The sequence below is a fragment of the Limanda limanda genome, chromosome 19 (genome assembly GCF_963576545.1).
Source record: "Limanda limanda chromosome 19, fLimLim1.1, whole genome shotgun sequence".
NCBI lineage: Eukaryota > Metazoa > Chordata > Actinopteri > Pleuronectiformes > Pleuronectidae > Limanda > Limanda limanda.
This window is the reverse complement of record NC_083654.1, coordinates 4,254,269-4,278,128: the sequence shown is the minus strand read 5'-3', so window position 1 is coordinate 4,278,128 and position 23,860 is coordinate 4,254,269. Positions and strand designations below refer to the sequence as shown.

Genomic DNA, 23,860 nt, shown 5'->3' with positions numbered 1-23,860 from the left:
CTGTTAATTGATACATACTTGTGACACTAGATGGTGCTGGACTGTACATAAATGTGTAGGACTCCATTACATGGTTTGACGTTTGACGTTTTCACTTCTATGGAATCAGTATTTTATATCATGACAAAGGTAAAACTGCATATAACCACTAACTTATTTTTGATATTTGTAACATATAATTGTATGATAATTATTCAATGTATTTTAACTTTTGATATTTGTAATTTAACGTATGTTTTAAATATTTGATATAGGTATTGTAATGTATGTTTTAAATGTTTGATATCTGTATGTATGTCTTCTATGTGGACCCCACTAAAAGTAGCTCTGTCTTAGGGTAGAGCTAATGGGGATCCTTCTAAATAAACAAATAAACAAAGCTACAGTATGAAGTCATATTAACGTGCAGATGTGGGACTATAAATCTGTTATTTCTTTAAATTGATACAGTAAAAATGACTAATTTACAAGTACCAAGACTTCAAGTCATATCAATAAATCAATTACGTTATAATGTTTATGTCTTTTGAAATTCACTATGTAGTGATTGGCAGAGTAATATCTGTGAACAATGGTGTGTTCATCTTAACAACAAACTGGACTGATCCACCAACACAGACATCGTCCAGTAGAAGAGCCAGAGTTGTCTCCATCTGCTGAGGGGACGGAGGTCCTTCCAAGAGGTCAGGACAATGTTAAGGACTTTTTAAGACACTGTGGAGACATCTGCAGTGTTGTACACCATGGTCTGCTGGGGGTGTGGAAGCCCTGAGAGAGAAAGAGAAACCTCACATCCTTACATCCATTTAGAAGCTATCCATGGATGTGAGGTCCGTTGCTTATCAGCATAGGATCTGTATAACAATGTCTCCTCTTTGGAGGCTACGAGCTTCCATATTTCCTTTAGGAGTAACCACACTGTAAGTCTTTAAATCTAAGCACTGCTTTACCTGAACCCCATATAGCAATCATTTGTCCCTACACTATTCATTCTTCATCATGACTATGTCAAAATGTTACAATCATGATGAAATGCAATGATTTCCCCACATTCCCCCCTCCAGCCCATCTTCCATGTGCTCCCCTGGTTCATTCTGTAAAGACCATCCACCACAAGAATAGATTTATCAAACGGCATGAAGCTTCTAAATGGTTACACACATCACAACAACTCAATTTATATGTTCATTTATTTGAATAAGATTTAAATCTGTCTCGCCCTGGCCATGGTAACCTGAAACAGTGAACAAATGATCCCGTCTTTTGAAATATCAATGAAGACTATATACTGCAGTATAACAGCAAAATATGTCCATTCAGTCTTATCATGAGGTTTTTGCAAGGCCACCATGATTCGCACCTCTACGACAAAATCCAGAAGGTCCAACTCTCTGAGTCAGGTTTTGTGTATCCTGAAGCATGTGCTGACATCTCTTGTGAAGCAAATGTTTGGAATGAACACCAATGATGGGGATAGCGCAGGTGGGCTGATATCAGCTCTAGGTGTCCGTGATGGGTGTGAGACCAATGAGGTTGTTTCACCTGGCGTTGGTGATATATCACTTGTTCTCTTGCATCCAGTCGCATGTAAAACCATATCTTCTCTGCGCATGATTGTCTTAGAGCAGTTTGGACAGTGGTAATGACCGGTGCCTCTGCACGACATGTTGCATCGGCAAATGATGATATCTGCAAAGAAAAAGGAACCTTACTGACTTTGCAACTCAAAAAAACAAAGGTGTACAAAACAACTTCCTGACTTGTGTTTGCAAGCACAAAAATGTCATTCAGCATTCAATTTCCATGGGAAAGGATGTCATTTTTCATTACTCACCTTGGAGATGCACTGCATTATGTACGTGGGCGTTCAGGTGTCTCCGTATCGTGTCGCCTCGTGAGGTGATGAATTTCGGGCACAGAGGACAACCAAACTGTTCAAAGCCGTGGGATGTGCTCACTAAATGTCGTCCACTCCTGATTATAGAAGGGTGCATCTGGAAAACGATGACATTTTTTCGGATTATTATGGGTCATTCTAGATACATACTGAAGTTAAACAGTAACATACATATAGCACTAAACTATGAGCTGGTTTGTCTGGCAGTATTTAAGCCAAGTCCTACTATGGTTAGTTGTGGTTGTAGTAAGGTTAGTCAACTGCATTCTACACTGCAAGCTCTGAATCTCTAGGTCAACGCCTGCTGCCCAGCAAGCTAATCCAAGGTGATTCAAACATTTTAACTTTAGATATTTAATAAGTGCTTACCATTACTTGTCCTGCAGCTATGGCATTCAAATGCTAACATTAGCTAACTGTTAGGAGTCATTTGGCATTTTCAAATCAATTGTGACTCTATCAATCATCAGGATGGTTCGATATATTAAAGTTTGATAAACAACATTGAATGTAACTTTGGAAAAGCCAAAAAAGTTTATATAACTTCCTTAAAATTGTATAAAACACGCACATGCACAATGCAACTGCTAAGGTACCTGTTGCGCATGCGCGTACAGAGGAGGCTATTGCACATACTCATGTGGAGATCCACCATTATGGCTCCATCCAGGTCCCTCTCCATTAGTGTCCTCTTGAAAATGTCTTGAATTTCGATCTGTATTATGTATACCATTTATATTATTCTATGTCTGCCTCTCATTCCCCTATTTTATATTCATATATATATGTTGGTGTGTGTCTGTCTGTATGCGGAGCGTATATCTCCCAAACTATTATCACCTATAATATGTCTATAGGAAATTTCCCAAAAAAGTGCAGTGCTGAGTTTGGTGCTATTGAACAAGGATTTGTTCCTCAATTTAAAATAATGAAGCGACAGTGTGCAAACATTCAACGTCCTCAGAAAAACTACAGCATTGGTCAACAACTGTGGGTCAAAATCTCAGCCAGATCTTTTGATAATTTCATTATTTTCATTTCACATATCGGTGTGAGACACAGACGGACTGACCTGTAACAGGTGCAGACAAACAAACAAGTGCACAACAAGGAAGCAACCTTTTCAACAACTTAAAAAGATCATGAGCATGACTGTGAGGTGGCATCCTGCACACTGGTTTTGGTTCTGGGTGCGAGTTGCCACCTCATGTTCATGGACAACCAGCCCTAGTGAAGCATCGTGTTCAAAAGGCAAAAAAATGTACTTGTGAGGTTAGTGATCTGCAACTTTGACCAATAAAATCTGTTCAGATCATCCAATCAATCAGTCCAATGAATGTTTGTACCAAATTTGAGGAAATTCCATCAAGATTTTCTTTCGATATGTGTCGTATGAGCAACCCAAACGCCTCCTCCTGCCACTGGCTGTCTCCGGCGTGGAGGCGTAAAGATGTCTGCCTCTTGTGAGGTCACTCAGAATGTGAGTTATGAGCCTGTGAAGAGAAAGTGGGACACACGTCATCTGTTGCTACCTTTGGGATTGGTTTTGCCTCTGTTTGTTGTGATACCAACCAATCAACACTCACTTGAAAACCCACTGGACACCAGACATGGAAAACTGCCAAAGAGAACAGTGAAGTTTAAAGCTGCTGACGTCGCTAGTTTGGGACAAGGACGTTGTTGTAAGGCTCATTTCTCATTTTCACATATTCCATTAAGCTTGATATAATAGGATAAAGTCATTATTCAGTCCCAATTTAACTCAGTCCCTCTAAAAATTGGAGCAAGCAGAGTGACAAACAACACTTCTACTCAGAAAATGTTTTTAAAAAATTTAATTTTGGCAGTTATGTCACAATTTATACATATATTCCACTGCTATTAAGTAACTAAGATTCCAGTTAATCCATTTCAAGCACTAAATAATTCATCAACATGTGTGAAGATGTATTTTCACAATGAACTTTGTACAAATTTGTACAAAAGCATATAACTTTTTCAACTTTAGAGCCAAATTATCTCTTTACACTAGGGATGGGCATTCGATTAAGACAATTGTCTTAATCGATCGTCGGGAGAGTTAATGACGAATTTTCGATTAATCATTAATATTTTTATATTAAAATTCACTATTTATAGACTGTTAAAATGCAGTGAAAATAGAAAAAACACAGCGTGTTTCCTCATTGCGATCTTTATGACAAGATGAACAACTCTTGTGGCAGTTAAACGGGATCCGTTCAATGGTTACACCTGTAAATATGCGCTGCTGTACTCTTCAGCCCCGCTGAGAGAGCAGCTAGCCGCTGAGAGCTAGCTCGATCTGACGGTTCTCGACCTCTCAGTCCGGTCGTTGTCACGTTCTCACTCCCGGAACCCCTCAACCAGACCCGGCTTTGTCCGGGTCCGAAGGGGCTCGGCTTCATGTCCGCACACGGACCCTCAGTCTACGGGGAAGGGAACCCGGAGAGACCCGGGTCTGGGTGAGGGGTTCCGGGATTGAGGACGTAACAACAGCCGGACTGAGAGGTTGAGAACCGTCAAATCCAGCTAGCTCTCAGCGGCTAGCTGCGGGTCTCTCAGCGGGGCTTGTAGAGTATAACTCCGGGCTGCTTCCTACAGCTGCTCACATCATCACTGTGCTGCGTTCAGGCAACTCGGATATTCCGACCTCCTACTTGAAGAAGAGCAGCGGACTCCTCATGCGCTCATGGAGACGTATAGCTTCGCAGTGTTGGCAGTGAAAAATAATTACCACGTGGGTATCATGCTATATGTTGGTTTCAATTAAAAAGCTTAAATTTAAGACGACATGATTATTACTGTACCTAACTCACAAACCAAACAATGCTACTTACAGGGAGTTTCTAATTGTTAGTGTCCAGGCAGACAGGACACATTGTGGTCCCTTTGTCTATTTCTAACCAACTTCACTGTCTTCAGTCTCAGGTTCAGAAGAGTCTTCAGTCTTGACCACAATAATGTCAATCAGGACCTGAATCCTTGGCTGGTTCAGGACCTCCAGAGTCCCCTCGGTCCTCCTCAGCCTGACTCGGATGAAGCTGTGAGGACTCACCAGCACACTGATGGGCTTTGAGCTGATAAATCCAGCTAAACCTTTCGTCGCAAATGCTGCAACTGAGCGGCTTCTCTCCCGTGTGAAGTCTGACGTGTATCTGCAGACTGTCCTTGCGACTGAAGCTCTGACCACACTCAGGGCAGCTAAATGGTTTCTCTCCGGTATGAACTCTGAAATGTGCCTCTAGTTTGGCCTTATAACTAAATCTTTGCCCACAGTCAAGACAAGTAAATGGTTGATCTCGTGAATGAATCCTTTCATGCATCTGCAGACGACTCTCGTCATCAAATCTTTTACCGCAGTCAGAGCAACTGAACGGTTGGTTTCGTGTGTGAATCTTTTCGTGTACCCGCAGGCAGCTCTTGTGATTAAATCTTTTGCCACACTCGGAGCAACTGAAGGGTTTCTCTCCTGTGTGATTCCTCAAATGTGCCTGCAGGCCGGCCTGGTGGTGATAACTTTTGCCACACTCAGAGCAGGTAAACGGCTTCTCTCCTGTGTGAGTCCTCATGTGGGATCTCAGATATTCCCTTTGACCAAATCTCTTGCCACACTCGGAGCAACTAAAGGGTTTCTCCCCCGTGTGAATGGCCTCGTGTGTTTGCAGTTGTCGCTTCAGCCTGAAGTGTTTACCACACTCAGAGCAGCTGAACGGTTTCTCTCCTGTATGAACTGAGACGTGTGTTAGCATATCGCCCTTTATCCTAAATCCTTTCCCACACACAGAGCAGCTAAAAGGTTTCTCTCCCGTATGAATTTTCAAATGTGACTTCAGATGCTCCTTGAGGGTGAATCTTTTATCACACTCAGAACAACTAAAAGGTTCCTCTCCAGTATGAGCGGTCATGTGTGCCTTCAGATAGTACATACGGCTAAATCTCTTGCCACACTCTGAGCAGTTCAATGGTTTCTTGTCAGTTGTACATCTCATATCACTTACAGGCTTAGGCTCCCTGGACTCTATCCCATCAACATCAGTGTTTATGGCCGTGTCCTCAGGACATGGTTGTAAATGTACATCAGGACCAGAGTTCCTGGCTGGTTCTGGTCCCCCACAGTCTTTTCTGTCCTCTTCAGTCTGACTCGGATAAAGCTGTGAGGACTGAGGTTCCTCTTCATCTCCTTCTGTTTTCACAGTGTCAGGAGTAAATGTGAACTTGATAATGTCGGTCTGCTCCAGTTCCTGAAGCTGCTCTCCCTCCTGACTGATCCACAGTTCATTCTGTTCCTCTTTGATGTGTGGGGGTTCCGAGTCCTCCTGGTCTACACTGGGGATCCAATCCTGATACTCAGGAGGAACCGCTTCCTCATTCACCTTTAGTTGCTGGACGTCTGCAGGGGAGAGTAGAGTGGGATGACATTTATTTAGTTATTTGCACACATGAAAAAAACACTGGCCGGCAGTTGCATCATTGAACGTTTAGACTTTGGAGGTGAGGACAGTGTTGCTCCTCTCCTTCAATTGGTCACTTTGTACACTCAAGTTCTGAGCCTACCTATCATATATCCCACTGCTGTCAATACAAAAAAGCCTGTCTCCACCACCACCACCTGAATCGTCTTTGAAACTTTAATGAAGTCAAACTCTACAAGGCTAAAGACTCTCACTCTTTAAAAAAGCAGGTCCAAATGCCCCTGTACTGGGGTTACCCTGTGACCTTACAGCGTATTCAAAAAGGAGAAATATTGTAGTGTTTGCAAAGGCAGCAGCAAATCAAAAGTCTGTTTAATTCAAGCATGCCACATCACCTCCAGGCAGTGGACAATCCACACTAAAGATTTTAGAATATAGGATAAAATGGTGAAAATCCCTTGTACATAATACAAATATATTATATTATAACTAATATTTAATAGGTAATATTTCATGTCTGCTACAACTCACTCCTTTTAAATCAAATGATTGTTTCTGCCTTTCAGTAAGTCACATCTGAGGCTTTTAAATTCATTCATTGTCTCTGTAACTTTCATTCTTATATTTGATAAAAAAAAATTATTTACTATTCTCTGAACTTTAGGGGAAGGATTTCTAATTGGACCTGAATGTCCATTAATACATATATGTTTAAAAATGAATACATTATGGCCGATTTTACCTCCAATTAGTTTGATCTGATCTCTATAAATTCTTATCTGGAGACAAAACAAACAGCTGTCACTCATGAAGTGTAACTCTCAAATGAGGTGAGAAGGAATTGAGATGGCTCACTCTTCTTTTTTTTCAGTAAATACTTTAGATATCTGATGACAAATTTTTGTTTTTCCCCCGGAGCTGATGGTGGAAATCGCTAACGAGTGATGCATTTTACTTGCTCTCGCGAGAGTTGCACATGCGCAGTATCATCATTGTTTTTGCAACCGGCAGAGGTTTGTGTTTTGCAATTTCACCAGACTCCCTTTAAAATTGTACACTTTTGAGATGCATGAGGGTATTGATCTGTTCCACGCTATTTTATTCAGACTCATATATCCAGACATGGCATACTTGTTATGTATTGGACGTTAAAAACAATTGAGGTCTGTCACAATAACACCTTTTTTTGGGATGATATATATTTTCCCTGGAAATTATTGCTATAAATTAATTATTAACATGATTTTGAGACACATTTTATACCACTGATATGACAATATAACAATGCAAGTACAATCTTCCAAAGTGCAATAAACTTTGAATTTTGGAGAATAATCAGTGTGTTACTGGAAAAATGTGAAACCATCCTAAATAAATTAAACATAAAACCACACACAAACAAAACATCAGACAAAACTCTCTGGTGCTGTTAACAAAAATGGTTTGAGTAAAATTTTAATATTTGGTACAAAGGATATTTCAACAGGTTGATGGGATGGTTATGCTTTAGATGAGTTCCACACAAACTGACAATGACATTTTAGTAGTTTATTTAACTGATGGTGTTGGATCATGAAAGATCTAAAGTCATACCTCTGATCTCTCTTCTTCTCACCACGTCTGAGTGCAACTACCCTCTGGTTTCATATTGAAGAACTCGTCTCCTGTCTGCAGGAGTGTGTGTGTGTCTGCTTGTGTCCGTCGCTCTTCACACACATGACGTTCTAATTTATTAAGCTATAAATCAATGGTGTGGGATCATGAATCTGGATTGTTCCCGTCCCTGCAGCCCTGAAGTCCTGGCTGTGTGCGTCACACCTCATCTTGTGTTATGTGTGGCAGGTGTGTTTTAATACGTGTTTCATAAACTCCAAAGCAAATCAAACAAAAAGCAAAGTTCAGCCCTGTTCAGGTCCTAATAACATCTGATTACCGTTGATGTTCATTTTTATTGTGTAAAGTGAGGACACACGGCAGAGTCATACAGCTCGGTACAAGGATAAGGACATTATGATATGTGTCTGCCCTGATCCCCAAGCAGCAGTGGCAAACATGTTGTGTTGTTCTGGTATTTAGTTGAGTACATAGCCTGACTTTTATTATTGAAATACAGTCCTTATACCAGCAACCTGCCATTGCAACGCCGCTGCATACACACAGCAGAAACATCTTGCTTCTGCACCCCCTGTATTTACTTTCCTTGAACATCAAAAATATAACTTTTTCGACCAAACATCGCTGTAAGGAAGTTTTAAATGTTCTTTACAGATTCTAAATCATCAAAAAGATACCTTGCGGTTTCACTTCGGCAAAAAACTATGAGGAAATCTTCATAAACAATCAAATTAAGTAAACAAAATGTGAACACCTTCCTGTTTGGATGTTTGCCGTCAGGAAGACAAACAGTTGATTGTGTGTAAACAAGATTACGATTAAGTAACAGCAAATGAACATGTCTTATGTTGTTGGTATTTTATCCATCTTCCTTTATCACACTGTGCTATTATAATTATATATATAATAGAGTTGACACACAACGACACACACACACAGCTGTTTTCCTTGTTAATGAATATTTGTGTGGACTCTACAGGTTGAACTCCCCGGTCACTACCTATTCCAGAAAATCTCTGCACCTTAGCACTGTACGTGCCCATAACTCTCTTACTATATATATTGTTTTGTTTTATATATATTTATATATATTGTTGTTTAATGTCTGATTGTTATTTAAGTACAGTGCACCAACCACACCAAGGCAATTTCCTGTATGTGCAAATATACTTGGCAATTAAGAATTCTGATTCTGATAGTAATGGTTGGTATGTGTCATGTGATTTGTGTAATTATCTTCATAAATACCGTCGTTTTGAAAACCCAAGACACACTTTTAAAAGGATGGACGTTCTAAAAACTAGCAGTCGTGCACCAGACTCAATAACTTTGGTGACGCCCATCTCCTTAACCCGACCAGCCATCTCCAGCTCGGCACGGATCGGCTCGGCTCGGGTGTTTCCGGCTCCAGGGAGCAGGCACTGACCTGCTCGGTGCAGCCGGACTTCGGGCTTCAGCACGGCGTCGAGCAGCCTCCTCTGGCGGCAGATCTCCCGCTCGGACCGCTGCACCACGTCCTCGTACCCCGCCACGGTTTCCTGGAACAGGCCGACGATCGCCTCCGCCGCCGCCGTCAGCCGCTCCAGCAGCAGCGGCCTGAGCACCAGGACCCGCGCCGCTTCCGGCCCTCGGTCCACCTGCAGCAGGAAGTCCTCGGCCGCGGCGCTGATCCGCTCATGGACTGAGACCCGCATCAGCTGCACGGCGCACATCGTCCCGTTCCGTGCGGGGGTTCGAGTCCCAGAGCAAACAAAGAGTCCGCTGGAGGTAAATACAGAGCCTGACTTCCGCGTCAACGATAGTTTTCTCAGACGCGAGGGTAGCGCGGAGCGGAGCGAACAGCGACCCCTGCTGGACTGGATAGCAACGTTAGCTGCTTTCTCACGCTGGCGATCAAACCTGTTTGACATGAATCTGGTCAGAATCCCATGTCTCTGACCTGGTCCTGTAATTCCAAGAGGGAGCTTCTGAATGACACGTACCCCGCCCCTTTCTGTGACCCCACCCCCATGAAGTCAAGTGGTTTCAGTCACATGACATCCATGTTTGCAAAAGTCCTGTTGACTAGATTTAGTTAGAACAGGAAATAAACAGTCTGGAGCTGAGGTGTCCCACTTTACCCAATGTCCCAGATTACATGAATTCCCTAATGTTAGTTCATATACTGCAGTCTGGGAGTAAAGACTTGGTTTTAGGGTTAGAATTCGGTTAGGTGAAGGGTTAGGGTTAGGCATTTGGTTTGAATGGTTAGGGTTAAGGTAAGGTGTACAAACGTGTGTGTGTGTGTAAGAGGGTTTTTCTGCCAGCGTGGACCTGCAGAGTGAGAGAAACATGGAGATAGAATGAGTCAAATCACGAGTCCAGTCTGAATTCACACGTAAAAGTATTAGGAAATATATGTATGTCTATTGTTACGACTTTTGTTTTTATATCTAGAGTCAAATTGTACAGAGTACCAAGCAATACAGGGCAGAATAATAGTATTTTTTATTTACTCAGCAGTAAGGTTTGAACCCGACAGCCGACCAGCACCTGGAGATCTCTCTGTGTCTGCGAGTGTTTCATACGGCTTCCTCCAAAAGACCATGAAGTAGGTGTGAGTGTGAATGGTTGTTGGCCCTGTGATGACCTCGCGACCTCTCCAGGTTGAACCCCACCTCTCTCCCAACGTCAGCGGGCAGCGGCTCCAGCTCCCCCCACCACTGTCAAAAAAGAGAATCAGCTGAGGCTGTGTATGTCTGGAGATGCTCTTCTCCTTTTGTCTTTTTGTTGCTTATGCTCCAGCTAATAGAACTCAGTGCAGCCTTTCAACTATATATTGTGTACATAAAGATGTTGATCAATACAAGAATGAGAAAAGGTCATCGTAAAAAACCCACACCTACTGTACAATCAATGTTAGTTTATTTTTGGATTAATAAAGGTTTTTGAGGTTTGATAGTTTTCCTTAGTTGAGCCCAATACACTTTACAAAGATAATGACTGCATGAGGATTTTCTTATGTGTATTTTCTTATTTACTTGTTTTTGCTATCTTGACTGAATAGTTTTTAATTACAATAGATTTTGTTTTCAGTCCTCCACAGCATTTTCTATTTTACAAACAGAAAAACACTTTTACTATGTGTTCCCTATTTGCAAAAAACAACTAGAATGACACTCATATGTCCACAAATTCATATTTAAATCCAATATGTTTAGATTATTTTGGTAGATCCGCACCAAATTGCACAAACTCAAAAATATCAAGATCCATGATTTTTTTTCTCGAAGAAATCAATGAAAATGTTAAAGCGAGTCTTCTTCCTCAAAGACGGCCTGTTCTCTGTGCCATTACCTACAACTGACCTCTAGGGAGCGCAATAGTACAAAGAATGAAAACACGACAGTAGGGACCAAAACAACAGTACTGATAGGTATGAACTTAGATGAGGAACAGTGTTAAGTTCATCCTCTGTCCAGGTTAGGGTTTAGGATGAGTTCCTTTGGACTTAACACATTTTCACAACACCTGTTCTTTAACGTGTTGTCACTTGACTGCTTGTCTCTTCACCCTGAAGGCCTATAAGTTGTTTTTAAATATAAGATTTTACACGTTTAGTTTACCTGTCATGTTACTCATCCTGTGGACACAGTTTTGTAATAACCCCAACGATTTCGTCAAAGCCGTAATTGAAAACCATCGCAGCAGTAAATTCTTCGCTCAGACACACACATTTCTCCAGAGTGTTCAGGTGCAGCAGGAAGAGACAGGATGTAACGTGTAAATTATTCTATGGAGATCACTTTTTTATTTACATCATATCAACACCTGCGTCGGCTCTTGTTACCAAAAACCTCACATGACATCTTTGTCAGCGTCTTCTACCTGTATGGCAACTCTTTTTCATCCTGATGTATTTTTTACATCTGTCATATGTTAGAAACGTTAACACACCTACTCGCTCACTGTGAATCCTCCAGACGACCCCCTGCTGTGTTCTCACATCGGCTCATACGGACATTCTCCTGAGTTTTTACTAGGGGGACACTCTCAGTGAGAATGAGGAACTCCGTACATGTGTGAAAGCAGCTAACTGATGTTAATGAGACTTCCTGATTCAGTGAAGCTTAACGAAGTAAAACCACATCATGCTGCTTTATACATGATATTTTGTCTCTTTATTGAAAACCTTAATGGAAATAAATTCAGAACTCTAGCTGAACTACTGTTTCTTCTGGTATTTTCTTACCCTTCCAAATGAGAACTCACTTTCCATCAGCATGTTTCTGGTTTGATCCGGTTTTTTAGTGCACCTTCTCGCAAAATATCAACATTATTCTGGAATAAGAATAAAGAAAACAATCTTATAGTACATAAAAGCTTCAAGGTAATTTGTATGTATCAAGCAGTCTTTGCCTGCCCACACTTCTCCACTAATGCACATATACAGCACATGTAAATATCAGCACGTATGATCCAGGGACGACGACAGCCCGAACACCGGGGTGAGATGTCAATCACTGCAGGGCTGGAAAACATGGCTGTGCATTCGATAAGCAGCGTCCTCCGCTGAGCCGAGCCTGAGTCCATGGGCAAATATCTAAATTGTCAGCAAAACACGCTGCACACTGCTTCATATGTGTCAATTTGTCTCTGAGCGAGTGATGTGCGAGCCCAATGAAAAATTCAGCATCTTATTCGCTGCTGCCTCAGCCGTGTATGAGGGGAATAATAAATAAAACCACAGCAAACGTCTTACGAAGATTTAATGTACATTTATTCTTAACACGTGGAACATATAGTATAAAGATTTCATACTGAATAAATGATATTCATTAAGCCAAAAAAAGGAAAAAAAGAGGAATTTACATCAAGTTTTAGCTACATCATCTGAAATACAAATATGCAGAATCCGCATCACTGGAAAAAACAAAATAAACAAAATTAAAATGGTTTTCTTCATCAAGGTCTAGTTTGTCATTTATGAAGGAGCTCAGATGGAACCGCAGACATGATTCTTGTTATATTCTCTACACCCAGACTGGAGACAAACTGAAACTTGAAGTTGTGTTTGTTGGGGGTGGCGTTGGACAGCAGCTTAACACCCTCCCACCGCCCCCCCCCACCCGGAGCGCGATACGAGCAGAGCGAGGCGCCAGAGGAACGGAGAGGGCGGGCGTCAAGTCATCACATGGCTTACTTGATGCAGGGGGGAGGAGGGAAGGGGGGGGGGGGGGCGGGCGACTGGAAATCGTCAAAGATTAAAAATGGTGAAGAGCAACAGAAGTTGAGAAAGAGAGAGAAGTGTAATGTACAACATCATATATACACTGCAGCTCGGACTGCATCTAGAGTTGAGGACCAGTCCTTAAGAGGTGACTTTTTAATATAAGGGTCAAGTCATACAATCAAGGGACAAAGAGAAGAGGTCGGGGTGTTGTAGGTTCACCATACTTTGGGGGGAAAGCCGTTTTCTCTCTCGACATTAACTAAAACTGTTTTTAAAAACTACAGTTTGCTGCCAAGCCAGCGTATCTCAGTGTGAAACAGTATTATTACAGTATGTTTACAGTTTTTAAGGTGTACAGTACAGAAAAAAGTCCTACAATCTACTGCACAGGCCTCCCATGACAGATGTCTGTTCACAGCCAATAATGTGGTTCCTGTGGGGCTGAGTATATAGCATCCAAAGTTACAGCAATTATACCACACCACAGTCCGTGAGTCTATGTAGCCTCCAAACACGAACCATAATATTGTTTAGTCTGTGCCCTCCTCTCCCTGCCGACCCCCAGCGGGAGGAAGCGAGCACACGTATCCCCCAAACTCACTGTAAACGAGACAGCAACTTTGGTTACAGTTTATTCTTTTTTTTCTGGAGATTTTTCTTTAATTAAAAAAACGAGTCCTTTTCGCAGGGCAGCGCACTCCTGTCCTATGCCTGGGTCCCAATCTGATCTTCTTTGCCAGTATCTTTCCATTTCAGACGTTTAAAATCCACAGCTACTTCATGATATTCCTTCCTTTAGTGAGAAGCAGGGGTAGAAAGACAGTGGAATCCGAGGTGATTTTGCATAAATAAAAAAAAAAAGACAGTCAGTTTTGCTCTTTTCATTCTCTCTCAGCAGACATACGCACACGCATACACACAAAAAAAGGAGGGTGAGGGGAACAGAAAGAGGCGGAGCTGAAACCTCCCACCGGCTGTCATGACTGGCCAATCAGAAATAGTACGTCACAGATCACTTGGGACACCAGAGAGTTCATAAGTGGGGACACTGAGATGTCCAGTAGCCGCGACTCGTACAAAGTGAACTCAGAGTGGTTTTCTTCTACCTTCGCCAAAGCGTGCAGGGCGCGGGCCGCCCGCCGCATCATGTCAACGCTCGTGGGCTCAAACTGGGGCCCGCCCTGCATTTGTAGCAAGGAGCTCTGGCTCTGCTGGTACTGCGTGGCAGCTAGGCTGTCCTCCAAGAAGCCCAGCAGGTTACCTACGCTGGCTTTCTGCACAGCAATAGCCCGAGCCGCCATGCTGTCACCCTGGGCGAGGTTCGCCAACAGGACGACCGCCATTTCCCGGCAGACGGCCACCTTGCGCTCGCCGACTAGACGCACCAGTGAGCCGTAGAGTTTCTCCATGCGACTGAACGGCGGTGTTGCGAGAATGAGGTCAACGTTGTTGTCCTGGATGCTGAGCTTGCTGAGGGTCTCAAGAACCAGTCTCTGGGGGGAAAGTGAGCCGTGTGGCCCCAGCGTGGGGAAAGGGTCCAGGGCCTCGGCTGAGGGGCAGACCGCCCAATGGAGCAGGCCATCCAGCAGTGGCAGGCATATACTCTCTGGGTAGATGGAAAGGTCGAGCTGGCCTGAGATGTTCGCAAGAGTGACCAAACAGTTCTCCCGCAACACCTCGAGGCAGTCCCACCACCACTCGTCTCGCTCGCAGCTCACGCCCTCATCTTCCTCCTCCTCCTTCTCGTAGGTGACCGGCGCTTGTTTGCGTTCGGGGTGCCTGTGGTGGAGCAGCACCAGGCGGCCCAGCAGCAGCAGGAGGCCTGGGTGTTTCGACATCTCCAAATCGTTTCCTGGGACGAAGGAGAGACTGCGCACTATGTTGGAGATGCAGATGCAGCGCCGGGCTAGCGAGTCCTGCCAGTCCGACAGCGTGCTGAGTGGCGTCTCGTCTTTACTGTGAGGCTCGTCCTCCAGGATCTTCACGTTTCGGCGGCTCTGGAACTCAGGGTTGATGCTGAACAAGTACTTGCCGTTCTCCTTCTGCTCCTCTGCGCCTCCACGAACCACTTCCTCTGTGACCGACCCCGGACGAGCGGATAGTACGTCATCAATGGTGGCAGTGACTGGTGCGCTGATTGGAAGTGGAGGAGTGGTCTTCTCTGCTAGAGACTTCTGAGGTTCAGACGACTGGTTTGGCTGCGCCAGAGGTTTATCCTCCTCGTTGGACGTGGATTTCTCAGGATGTTCTGTTGCCATCTCTAGAAGCTGGACCTTCTTACGGCTCTCGGCGGCCTTTTGCAAGCGTTTCCGTTGCTTGAGGAGTTCCATCCTACTCTCGAAGTGGGTCTGGATGTGTTCGGTAGTGTCCCCCCCACCAATGCTCCAGTGTATCAAGCCGCTGTCAAAGCTCTGCCGCTGCCCAAGCTTGGATGAGTGGTTCAGCAGGAAGGGATTCTTCTTCCGCACGACCTTGATGGGGAGTTTATCGAACTTGCTAGCCTGCTTGGGCTTTTCCGAGTGGAGGTTGGGGTCCACGGAGGACCCTGAGGTAGAGGTACTGGGTTCCTTGACAGAAGGCTTCCTTTCCTTCTCCTCGTCCTCTGAAGACTTGTCTTTCTGGGAGCTCTCCTCCTCCTGTTTCACCTGGATTGGTGAGGAGGTGTCAGGGTTGGCCTTTGATTCCTTTACCTCCTCCTCATCTTCGTCTTCTTCATCCGTGTCCATGTCCTCACCCTCTGGCATGAGGATGTCATCTTCAGAGTCCTCCGCAGCATTGGGGTCTATGAGGGTGCGCTGGCCGGGGTCCCCTACTTCATACTCCTTTAGGATGCCGAAGATCTCGATGAGGCAACGTCTAAAGTACTCAACCACCAGCTCGAGGAATCCAGGAAGCTGTGAACCAGAAGAGGACAGTCAGTAAAACAAGCTTCTGAACTCAGTGCGACAAGTCTTTTTTAGCGCAACAGATGTGACAAGCAACTTACCGAGCACAAGTTAAATGTAGAAATGCTGTTGTCATCATACAACAGAATGTTAATGGTGTCCAGGGCCCATGTGCTCTCAGCAAGTAAGCCTGACTTTAGTGACATCATCACTCTCCAAGCCTCAGGAGTGCCTGTGTTAAGACACAAACAGAAAGCATGTGATTATTATCAGGTCAATGATCTGTACCATTTAGTTTGATTCCAAAAACACAATTGATCAAAACACCTTAATAAGCACCCCCCCCCCTCAAAGATGATCTCCTGAAATACCTTTAGTAGCCATTCATACTGTGGCCATAAACCCATTAGGACCAGATACAACATATAACAAATATACCAGTATATATACAATATATATATATATATATATATATATCTTTAAAACCGGGTACACAATTGCATGCCTCCCTACAGATGATGTCATCGTTTTCAAGACTGATGAATGCATCATGATTGGCTAAAATACTCATGGGAAAGAAAAATGCATTATGGGAGATGTAGTTTGGTTTGTTAGCACTTTTAGGTGCCAAAAAGTTTTTTAGAAGCAGCTCAGACACGTCTGATGATCTAAGCGAGGGGATATTGAAGCAGATTACAGCAGTTTTATGTATTTTAGAAATCCCTCCGATTTTATGTGGTCATTTAAAAAAAACTCAGAATTTAGAGTGCGTTTTCATTCAGCGCATTATAAACAAACACAGCCCTGTAAACTCTGGCTTTTCTGTAAAACTGTTCTCAATTGGCAGTTTTTGAGACAGTATCATTGGACATCTTCTGTGAAAGTGTCTAGTTCATGTTGCAGAGTAACAATTTGCTCTTGTAACTAATTCCAGGTGGTTTAATACATGTACATATCTGGGAAGTACCGGGTGAACCTTGAAATAAAAGTTGTGTACCTATGTCTTTTATGGTGAGCCGCCGGCGGGGTTTCAGGTGAGGTTGTGAGGCCTCGATAGATCCTGGAGGGAAGGCCACGTCTCGCCTGATCATGGGTTGCTGTACAGGAGCCTGGCCAATGTGGGAGGCAGGTACTGGAGGCCCGGCTTTCTGCACCTTAATGCCTGGATGCATATAAGGGGACTTGCTGGGTGACGTCCTGCTTTCCATTTGCCGGGGCATGGGCGCTGGACTTGACACCTGAGGAATGTGGTTCTGGGAAGTCTGGTAGGTGGATGGCAGGGGTCTGGTCATGGGAGGTCCAGAACCTCCAGGGCCAAATGGTGGCTGCCGCTGGTTGACGTGACCAGGCCACTGGCCCTCGTGGTTCATGCGTTGGTCTGATGGCATCATCTCCTCCGAGCGGTTCATGCCATGGTAGCCGGGGCCCTGGCCGGGTACAGGTGGTCCCTGTCGGTTGGGATAGTTCGGGTAGCCGATCTCAGAGCGACCCTGCCACATTGGTCCCTGGGGGCCATCGGGACCTGAAGGCATGGCGTTCGCCATCATCTGGGGAGGCATTGGAGACTGGGAGTTGGGGCCTGCAGATGACGGCCCTCGTTCCCGACCAAAGGGAAAGGGGAACTGGCCCTGTGGGCCCGGTGGTCTTCGTTCACCTCCAGGATACGCATTATACTGGTTATACATGTCCTGTTGGCCCTGGGGCCCCGATGGCTGTGGACCTGGCTGCTGCTGACCACTGTAGGGGACGCTGTACATTTCACCCTCATGTCGCTTGGCAGGAGGTCCATACCCTCCATCCACAGGACGCTTGTAATTCTGTCAGCAGAAACATCAAGCATTAACATCTGATCATGTCAACAACAACAATAATACTTTCATCTGTTTAACAAAATTAAAACCACAGCTAGTCATGTCTACCAATAATAGAAGATAAATATAAATATCTGTGATTGGTGAAATGTTAAAAAGAGAGAGAGATTCAAGTTGAAAGGAGAGCTTTTGTGAGTCCAGAACAAAACGTTCTTACCGGTTGCTGCTGTGGATACATTCCTGGTTGTTGATTTGGGTATGGGCCACCTTCCTGGTTGTTGATTTGGGTATGGGCCACCAGGGGGAGCTCCTTGGCCAGGATACTGATTTGTATAGGACTCATGCCTGAGAACAGTAACAAAAAAGTTCATTCCATTTTTATTCAAACAGCTTTAGTATAAAATTCACATGCTTATAATCCTGCTGTATTTAAACGTTTACACGGGCACATGCCTTCAAACAACCCTCTTCCTCCTCATACAGGTCAGTCTAAACACTCAATGCTACTGACCGTTGCTGTGGCGGAGGGCGGCTGGGTGAGTACATCCCTGTGTCGGCTCCAGAAGGCATCATGTTGGGCTGAGGAGCTCCTGGTCCCATGCTGCCATCAGGGCCCATGCCTGGCTCCTGTCTGTGAACGCAACAAACAACAATGATCAGTTCATTGGACTTAACTAGACCCAAACAAAAGGACACAGGAACTTTGCAACCACTGTTCTGTACATTTGACAAATAAATTGAATAAAATGGTGCTTACCTTCGGTCATATCCGTATGGGTACTGTTGCCTCTGGCCCATCTGCATGTTGCCCATGGGGCCTGGTGGGCCTCTGTTGTACTGCTCTGCCATCCCACTGTTGGGTCCTGGCGACATGAACTGCTCTCCGGCTTATAAACAGAAAAACACAGAAGGTCAGTTTCTGTACCTTGAGAAGTCCTGCATCATCTCATCTGCTGCTTTTGTCTGCCGCTCACCTTTCCTCATGCCACCGAAGGGGTCCTTGGTGGACTCGTAGGGACCCATCCGCCCCATCATCTCTGGGCCGCCCATCGCAGGCTGGTAACCCTGAGAGTTGGGGGTCAAGGCGTTTCTTCTGGAAAATGCTGGGTCGCCACCATCAGCAAAAGGGTCTTGCAAATTCACGCTACTCCTGCAGGAGGGCAGGAAGCTTGTTAGCAGAATGTTGAAGTTGAATTCTTTGGTTCATAATGATATTTTGTATTTTCCAATATTTTCAGAACTCCTACACTCGTTGTTTTTGAAATTCTTGTTAATTTCTAGTTTGGATTGGTTTGATATTAACTAGTTCAAGAAAATGAGAAATAAAGTGGTTTTGATAAATATTCTGCTGCATTAAGGCACTTTTACAAAGACGTTAGAATAAAAAAAAGTTTTTCCTTCATTAAGTTTGATTGAAAACCCTGGGAACCGAGTGCAATGCATATATCTACTTTCATTGCACACGTTTTTATTCATAATAAATGTAACAAGCTTATTTGTTGTGTCATTTTCTCAACACCACAGAATGATTTTGTGGCTGCTGTATCGTACCTGACGCCAGGCATTGGAGGCAGTTGTGTGTGTGGAGTGGACGCCGGAGTGGGGGGCTTCAGGTCTCCCCCCTCGGCCATCGAACTACTGGTGGACTGAGGCGTTTGGGGCCCTTGCAGGGATCCAGAACCAGCTGCGAAGCAAAGATAGACAAGATGAATACACGGAAAACGAATATCAAGTTTCCCAGTTTGTAAAATTTAAATAATTCAAAGAACAACCAGCCCACCCTCCCTCTCTCTCTCTCCACTCCAGGCCAGAGTTGATAGTGAGGCTGGATAGTGTTGTGAGGCTAAACAGTGGCCATCGTGGTGCTTCAGGAACACACGTTGCTTTTGGCAATCCTAAATCCCATTAAAAAATTCCTGAGTGCTGCACAGAGGAACAAGGTTTGTGTCGAGCTGACGGGCTTTTGAGTGCACATGTTGAATCCTCCAGCTCAACGCAGCACGCCAAACCCCCCCCCTCCCAACAACCACCGATGGGTTCTCTCTGAGTCACCGGGAAAACAATGATCTAAAAGACAGATTACTGCCCGGACAGGAGACACAAAGTTGTCTGTGTGTGTGTGTGTGTGTATGTGATTGGGTGTTTGTGTCATAAGCCGTTTTCAGACATGACCTACGGCTAGAATCCAGAGAATCGGCTACAGAGAGTTTACCAGTAGTTTGCCTTTCACACACACAAACAACACAGCGGGAGTTTTTCTGCACGGACACGTTCACAACAGGATCGAATCCTCTGCATTATTCGGGTGAAAGGTGAAGCAGTCGGTTGCAGCAGACAGAGGCAGGACTGATGTGTTAACTTAGCTGCGTAGATCACGTGATTATGATTACAGCATCTCAACACCGTGGTCAGCTCTTATGACCACAATATCTCCTGACACCTTCGCCGGTGTCTTCTACGTGTATGACACCACTTTTTCACCAGGAGAGATCTTGTTGTTTCTTTTCATCATGGCGTCTATTGCGTGTTATACGTCATCAACCCCGACTCTCGCTTGTGGGGAATCCAGCTGGGGATCCCATGCTCGACTTCTTCTGGATTTCTAGGGACATTATACAACACCAGGCTGATAAAGTCCACAGAAACTACGGAGAGTCTCACTCGGACATTTGCGTTCACACATGCATCCTCCGGAAATAAAATACGGAGGAACTGCGGAGTCCAGTGCATGTGTGAGAGCAGCTGGATAGAGAGAGAGAGGGAGAGAGACATAGTAGAGCTCATCCTTGACTTCAGCTCAGGAGTTCTCACTATTAGCACGCCCGTCTGATGACTCACAGGTTCCCATTCATTACACTGCCACACACACACACACAACACAGGGGTCACTGGCAGGTCACGTTTATTCACATTTTCTCACATCGCCCTCTCGCCTCTCGCATGCACACACACACACACTCACATTAACTGGCTCACCCTCCTCCTCTCCCCCCTCCCCCCTCCTCCCTGTGGGCAGGGATTTCCCTCTACTAGAGATGAAGAGGGGAGGTGGTTGGGGGAATCTTGTGAGGATGGGGAAAAAAATAGCATGGTAGATAGAGAGTCATAGAGCGTGAGTGAGAGAGAGGGAGAATTGTGTGACTTTTACATACACACACACACTAACACACACACAAGCCTCTCCCCCCCATTCATCATTTCTGGCTCTGCACTAATCTCCAGGGACTCTGTAGCCGTGGGCCAGGCACCAGGCAGCAAGGACACAACCCCACTGACAGGGCATCTCTATCGCCAAAGCCCCCGCCCTCACACCCCCCCACCACCACCACCACCCGAGCTCCTTCTTCATACTAACTGGAGGCCTGACAAGCACCCTGATGTCTCCTGTAACAACACCCCGGCGCTGACTCAGTGCCCCGTGTCTGACAGCCTGGTGCTCGGCCAGACTGGAGTAGCACGTGGTCGGTCGCCGTGCCGTCGCTCCTGGCAGCTACAGCAGGAGTCCTTCCAAATACAAACAGCTTCCAGGCGACGGCGTGGTCCTGAGACAATCCCATCCCCACGCCCCCTGAAAACCTCTGGTATTACAGACTGCCAGGGTCGACTTTAAACCCAACCCTCAGTTCATTGAAAGAATTGGCATGCCTGCTGCGACGCTGTTCACACGAAGAACGAACGTGGGGGAGTCCTTCGCCACGTCCTGTGCAAATGCCAAAACATTCCCCTGAGAGATGTGATCTTGGAATTGTCCGGAGGATGTAGTGTGCTGCCACGACTGATGCCATTCACTCCTCCAACATATACCACAACAGCAGCAGTAACTTATGAACTCCCCATACAGAAGGTGACAAACTATGGTCTATGATTGGCTGTTAATATTGTAATTAATAGAAGACTATAAAACACACTAGTTTATACTCAGTTGACAACAGACAAATAGAGAAAGGAGAATGTTTTGAACTGCACAGAAACCATGCAGCACCCGAGGGATACATGAAATAAGTTTTCATTGATTCAATACGAATGCAGTTTATTTAAAAGGATGAAATAAATGGTGATGAGATGCAGGAGAATGCCGGCGCTCACCTGGGCTGGGAGGCTGGATCTTTGTCTGGTTCTTTTTGGTGTCTGCGTTGAAGATGTCTGGGGGCGGGTCCTCGCCTCGCTCAATCTTGCACTCAAAGGCGTACAAACACTGGATGTACTGTTTCTTCAGCGAGCTGGCTGCGCTGCTCGACGTGCCTACGTTCAGGTTGGTGGCCAGCTCCCTCCACTTCTTGTTCTTGTTCACCTGGTGGGCGACAGAGAAAGGAGGAGGCTTAAAGAGCTGCACAAAAAAACACAACAAAGCTGCCTGTTCTGATCTGTTATATCCAGGCATACCTGAGTGAGGCCCCCGATCTCCTTGACGGACACGTAGAGTCTGAAGAGGTCGAGGGGCTTGCGTCCCACGGCCGGCAGGTTGTTCATGCCCATGGCCTTCTCCTCAGCGAAGGCCAGGAATCGGTCCACCCACATCTTCCTCTCTGGCTCCGGGCCGAGCTCATACAGACGAGTAATCTTCTCGTTGGTGATGGTGGACGAGCTTGACTTCTACAGCACAGGCGATTCAAGGCAATGATGAGTTGGGAGGAAAACCATCAAAGGAGCCACACGAATTTTGTCGCGTGGAATCCGAAATTTTACCTTTTTGGTTTCAGGCTTGGGAGTCCCTTCCACTTTGTTGTTTATCTTCGGAGCAGGGTTCATTTTATCCATGCCAAACTCCGGAGTGGGAGCCATTCCTGAGTGTTTAGAGGTAATAAGAAGAGGGCATAAAAATAAGGGATAGCTAGTCTATAAAACTATTTTATGGACAAAGCACACACAGTAGTGCTAAAACCACCTAATCAAGGCTTAAGTGTAGCTTTTACTCACCGGGGGTGTTGTTGGCCACGTTTGCTCCCATTGGGTAAGGCCCTGGCCCTCCCTGGTTCATCATACCGTGCATGCTGTTCATGCCAGGGCCATATGGAGAGCCTGTTCCCATCATGCCCTGGGACATGTTTGGGTAGCCTGGAGGCCTAGAGGTGAGAAGGCTTTTTAAGAAAGGGCATTGAGCGAACCAAGACACAACTAGCTGACAAAGGTTTTTTTATCATTATCTGGAATAAATAAAGATTAAGAGTCATTTAGGTTATTCAGTAGGAAACCTTAAGTTACTTTATAAATACATATAATTCTAACAGCTGCCACATGAATAGATAACTTTGGTCCTCTGCTATTTACGCACTAGAGACTGTCTGCACGAGGAAATAACCAATCACTTTTCATCATCACACAACCAGCACATACAAGCAAAGACACACATGCACACACTGAGCTGAAACGATGAAAAAAAGAAAAGAAAAACTCTCCAGGCTCAAGAGTCTTGACACAACAAGTCGTACTGACCTTCGACAGTCAAGTGCTCTTTTATGACTCACTGAGACCGATGCAGACAGTGGCTTTATAACACCTACCTGTTGTGTATGGAATTAGTGGGCCCATGGTGCATGGAGGGGCCGCCATCCTTCCTGTTCATGCCTGGCGGGGGACACATCCCGGAAGCCACCTGAGGAGGCAGGCCTGCCATGTTAGCGGCCATTCCAGGACCGTAGGGCCGAGCACCCATCTGGCCCGGGCCTATTCTACCGGGCGGCATGTTTCCATAAGGAGTCCCGCTTGCCTGACCAGGCATGGGGTTCATGGAGCCACCCATTCCGGGGCCAGTGGGGTAGTTGGCGTTGGGCATCGCCGTGTAGCCGGGCTGTCTAGGGTAACCTGGAAGGGTCGGAAATGGAAGAAATTTTTGATGATGTTTTAGGGCATTCGGTTTTTATTTCGGAATTGCATTTCAGACTAAAACAGAGAAATCTGTGGTAGAACCTTTCCTCATTTCTTACAAACGAGATTAAAGCGTTTCAGCAGTCCAGCTCTAAATTTACCTCTGCACTGCCTGTTCTGACAAACAGCCTGATGAAGCAGGC

At 45.1% G+C, this 23,860-nt stretch overlaps 2 protein-coding genes across 8 annotated transcripts in view; both read right to left on the bottom strand.

Moving 5' to 3' along the window:
• Positions 1–1,172: 1,172 nt before the first annotated feature.
• Positions 1,173–9,896, bottom strand: LOC133026304 (zinc finger protein ZFP2-like). 5 transcript variants are annotated; one of them, XM_061093182.1, is made up of 5 exons: positions 9,371–9,896; positions 5,917–6,308; positions 3,484–3,515; positions 3,244–3,390; positions 1,925–1,994 (listed from the first exon to the last, which is right to left on the bottom strand). In XM_061093182.1, coding segments are annotated over exons 1-5 (1,056 nt in total). In that variant the 5' UTR covers positions 9,855–9,896; the 3' UTR covers positions 1,925–1,993. The 5 variants fall into 5 exon arrangements, with proteins under 5 accessions (XP_060949164.1, XP_060949165.1, XP_060949167.1 ...); XM_061093181.1 differs by lacking the exons at positions 3,244–3,390; positions 3,484–3,515 and adding an exon at positions 1,173–1,689 and having other exon boundaries at positions 1,835–1,994; XM_061093184.1 differs by lacking the exons at positions 1,925–1,994; positions 3,484–3,515 and having other exon boundaries at positions 3,293–3,390.
• A 3,272-nt stretch (positions 9,897–13,168) lies between these two features.
• The window catches only part of arid1ab (AT-rich interactive domain 1Ab), a 52,595-nt gene continuing 41,903 nt past the window's right edge, over positions 13,169–23,860 (bottom strand). For all 3 annotated transcript variants that reach the window (XM_061092604.1, XM_061092605.1, XM_061092606.1), the window contains 14 exons: positions 23,354–23,654; positions 22,770–22,915; positions 22,539–22,636; positions 22,236–22,445; positions 21,939–22,143; positions 19,404–19,536; positions 18,827–19,002; positions 18,610–18,739; positions 18,364–18,483; positions 18,151–18,197; positions 18,070–18,119; positions 17,039–17,858; positions 16,143–16,273; positions 13,169–16,050 (listed from right to left, as the gene is read on the bottom strand). In XM_061092604.1, the coding sequence (XP_060948587.1) occupies positions 14,134–16,050; positions 16,143–16,273; positions 17,039–17,858; positions 18,070–18,119; positions 18,151–18,197; positions 18,364–18,483; positions 18,610–18,739; positions 18,827–19,002; positions 19,404–19,536; positions 21,939–22,143; positions 22,236–22,445; positions 22,539–22,636; positions 22,770–22,915; positions 23,354–23,654 (4,484 nt within the window). In that variant the 3' untranslated portion in view covers positions 13,169–14,133. The remainder of the gene's footprint in view (positions 16,051–16,142; positions 16,274–17,038; positions 17,859–18,069; positions 18,120–18,150; positions 18,198–18,363; positions 18,484–18,609; positions 18,740–18,826; positions 19,003–19,403; positions 19,537–21,938; positions 22,144–22,235; positions 22,446–22,538; positions 22,637–22,769; positions 22,916–23,353; positions 23,655–23,860) is intronic.

Excerpts from the sequence above, each read along its gene's own strand:
- LOC133026304 (XM_061093180.1), bottom strand. The coding sequence starts at position 9,854 with ATGTCAAACAGGTTTGATCGCCAGCGTGAGAAAGCAGCTAACGTTGCT. Across the intron at positions 6,309-9,370 it reads AGTCCGGCTGCACCGAGCAG|ACGTCCAGCAACTAAAGGTG; the intron begins GTCAGTGCCTGC and ends TCTCCCCTGCAG.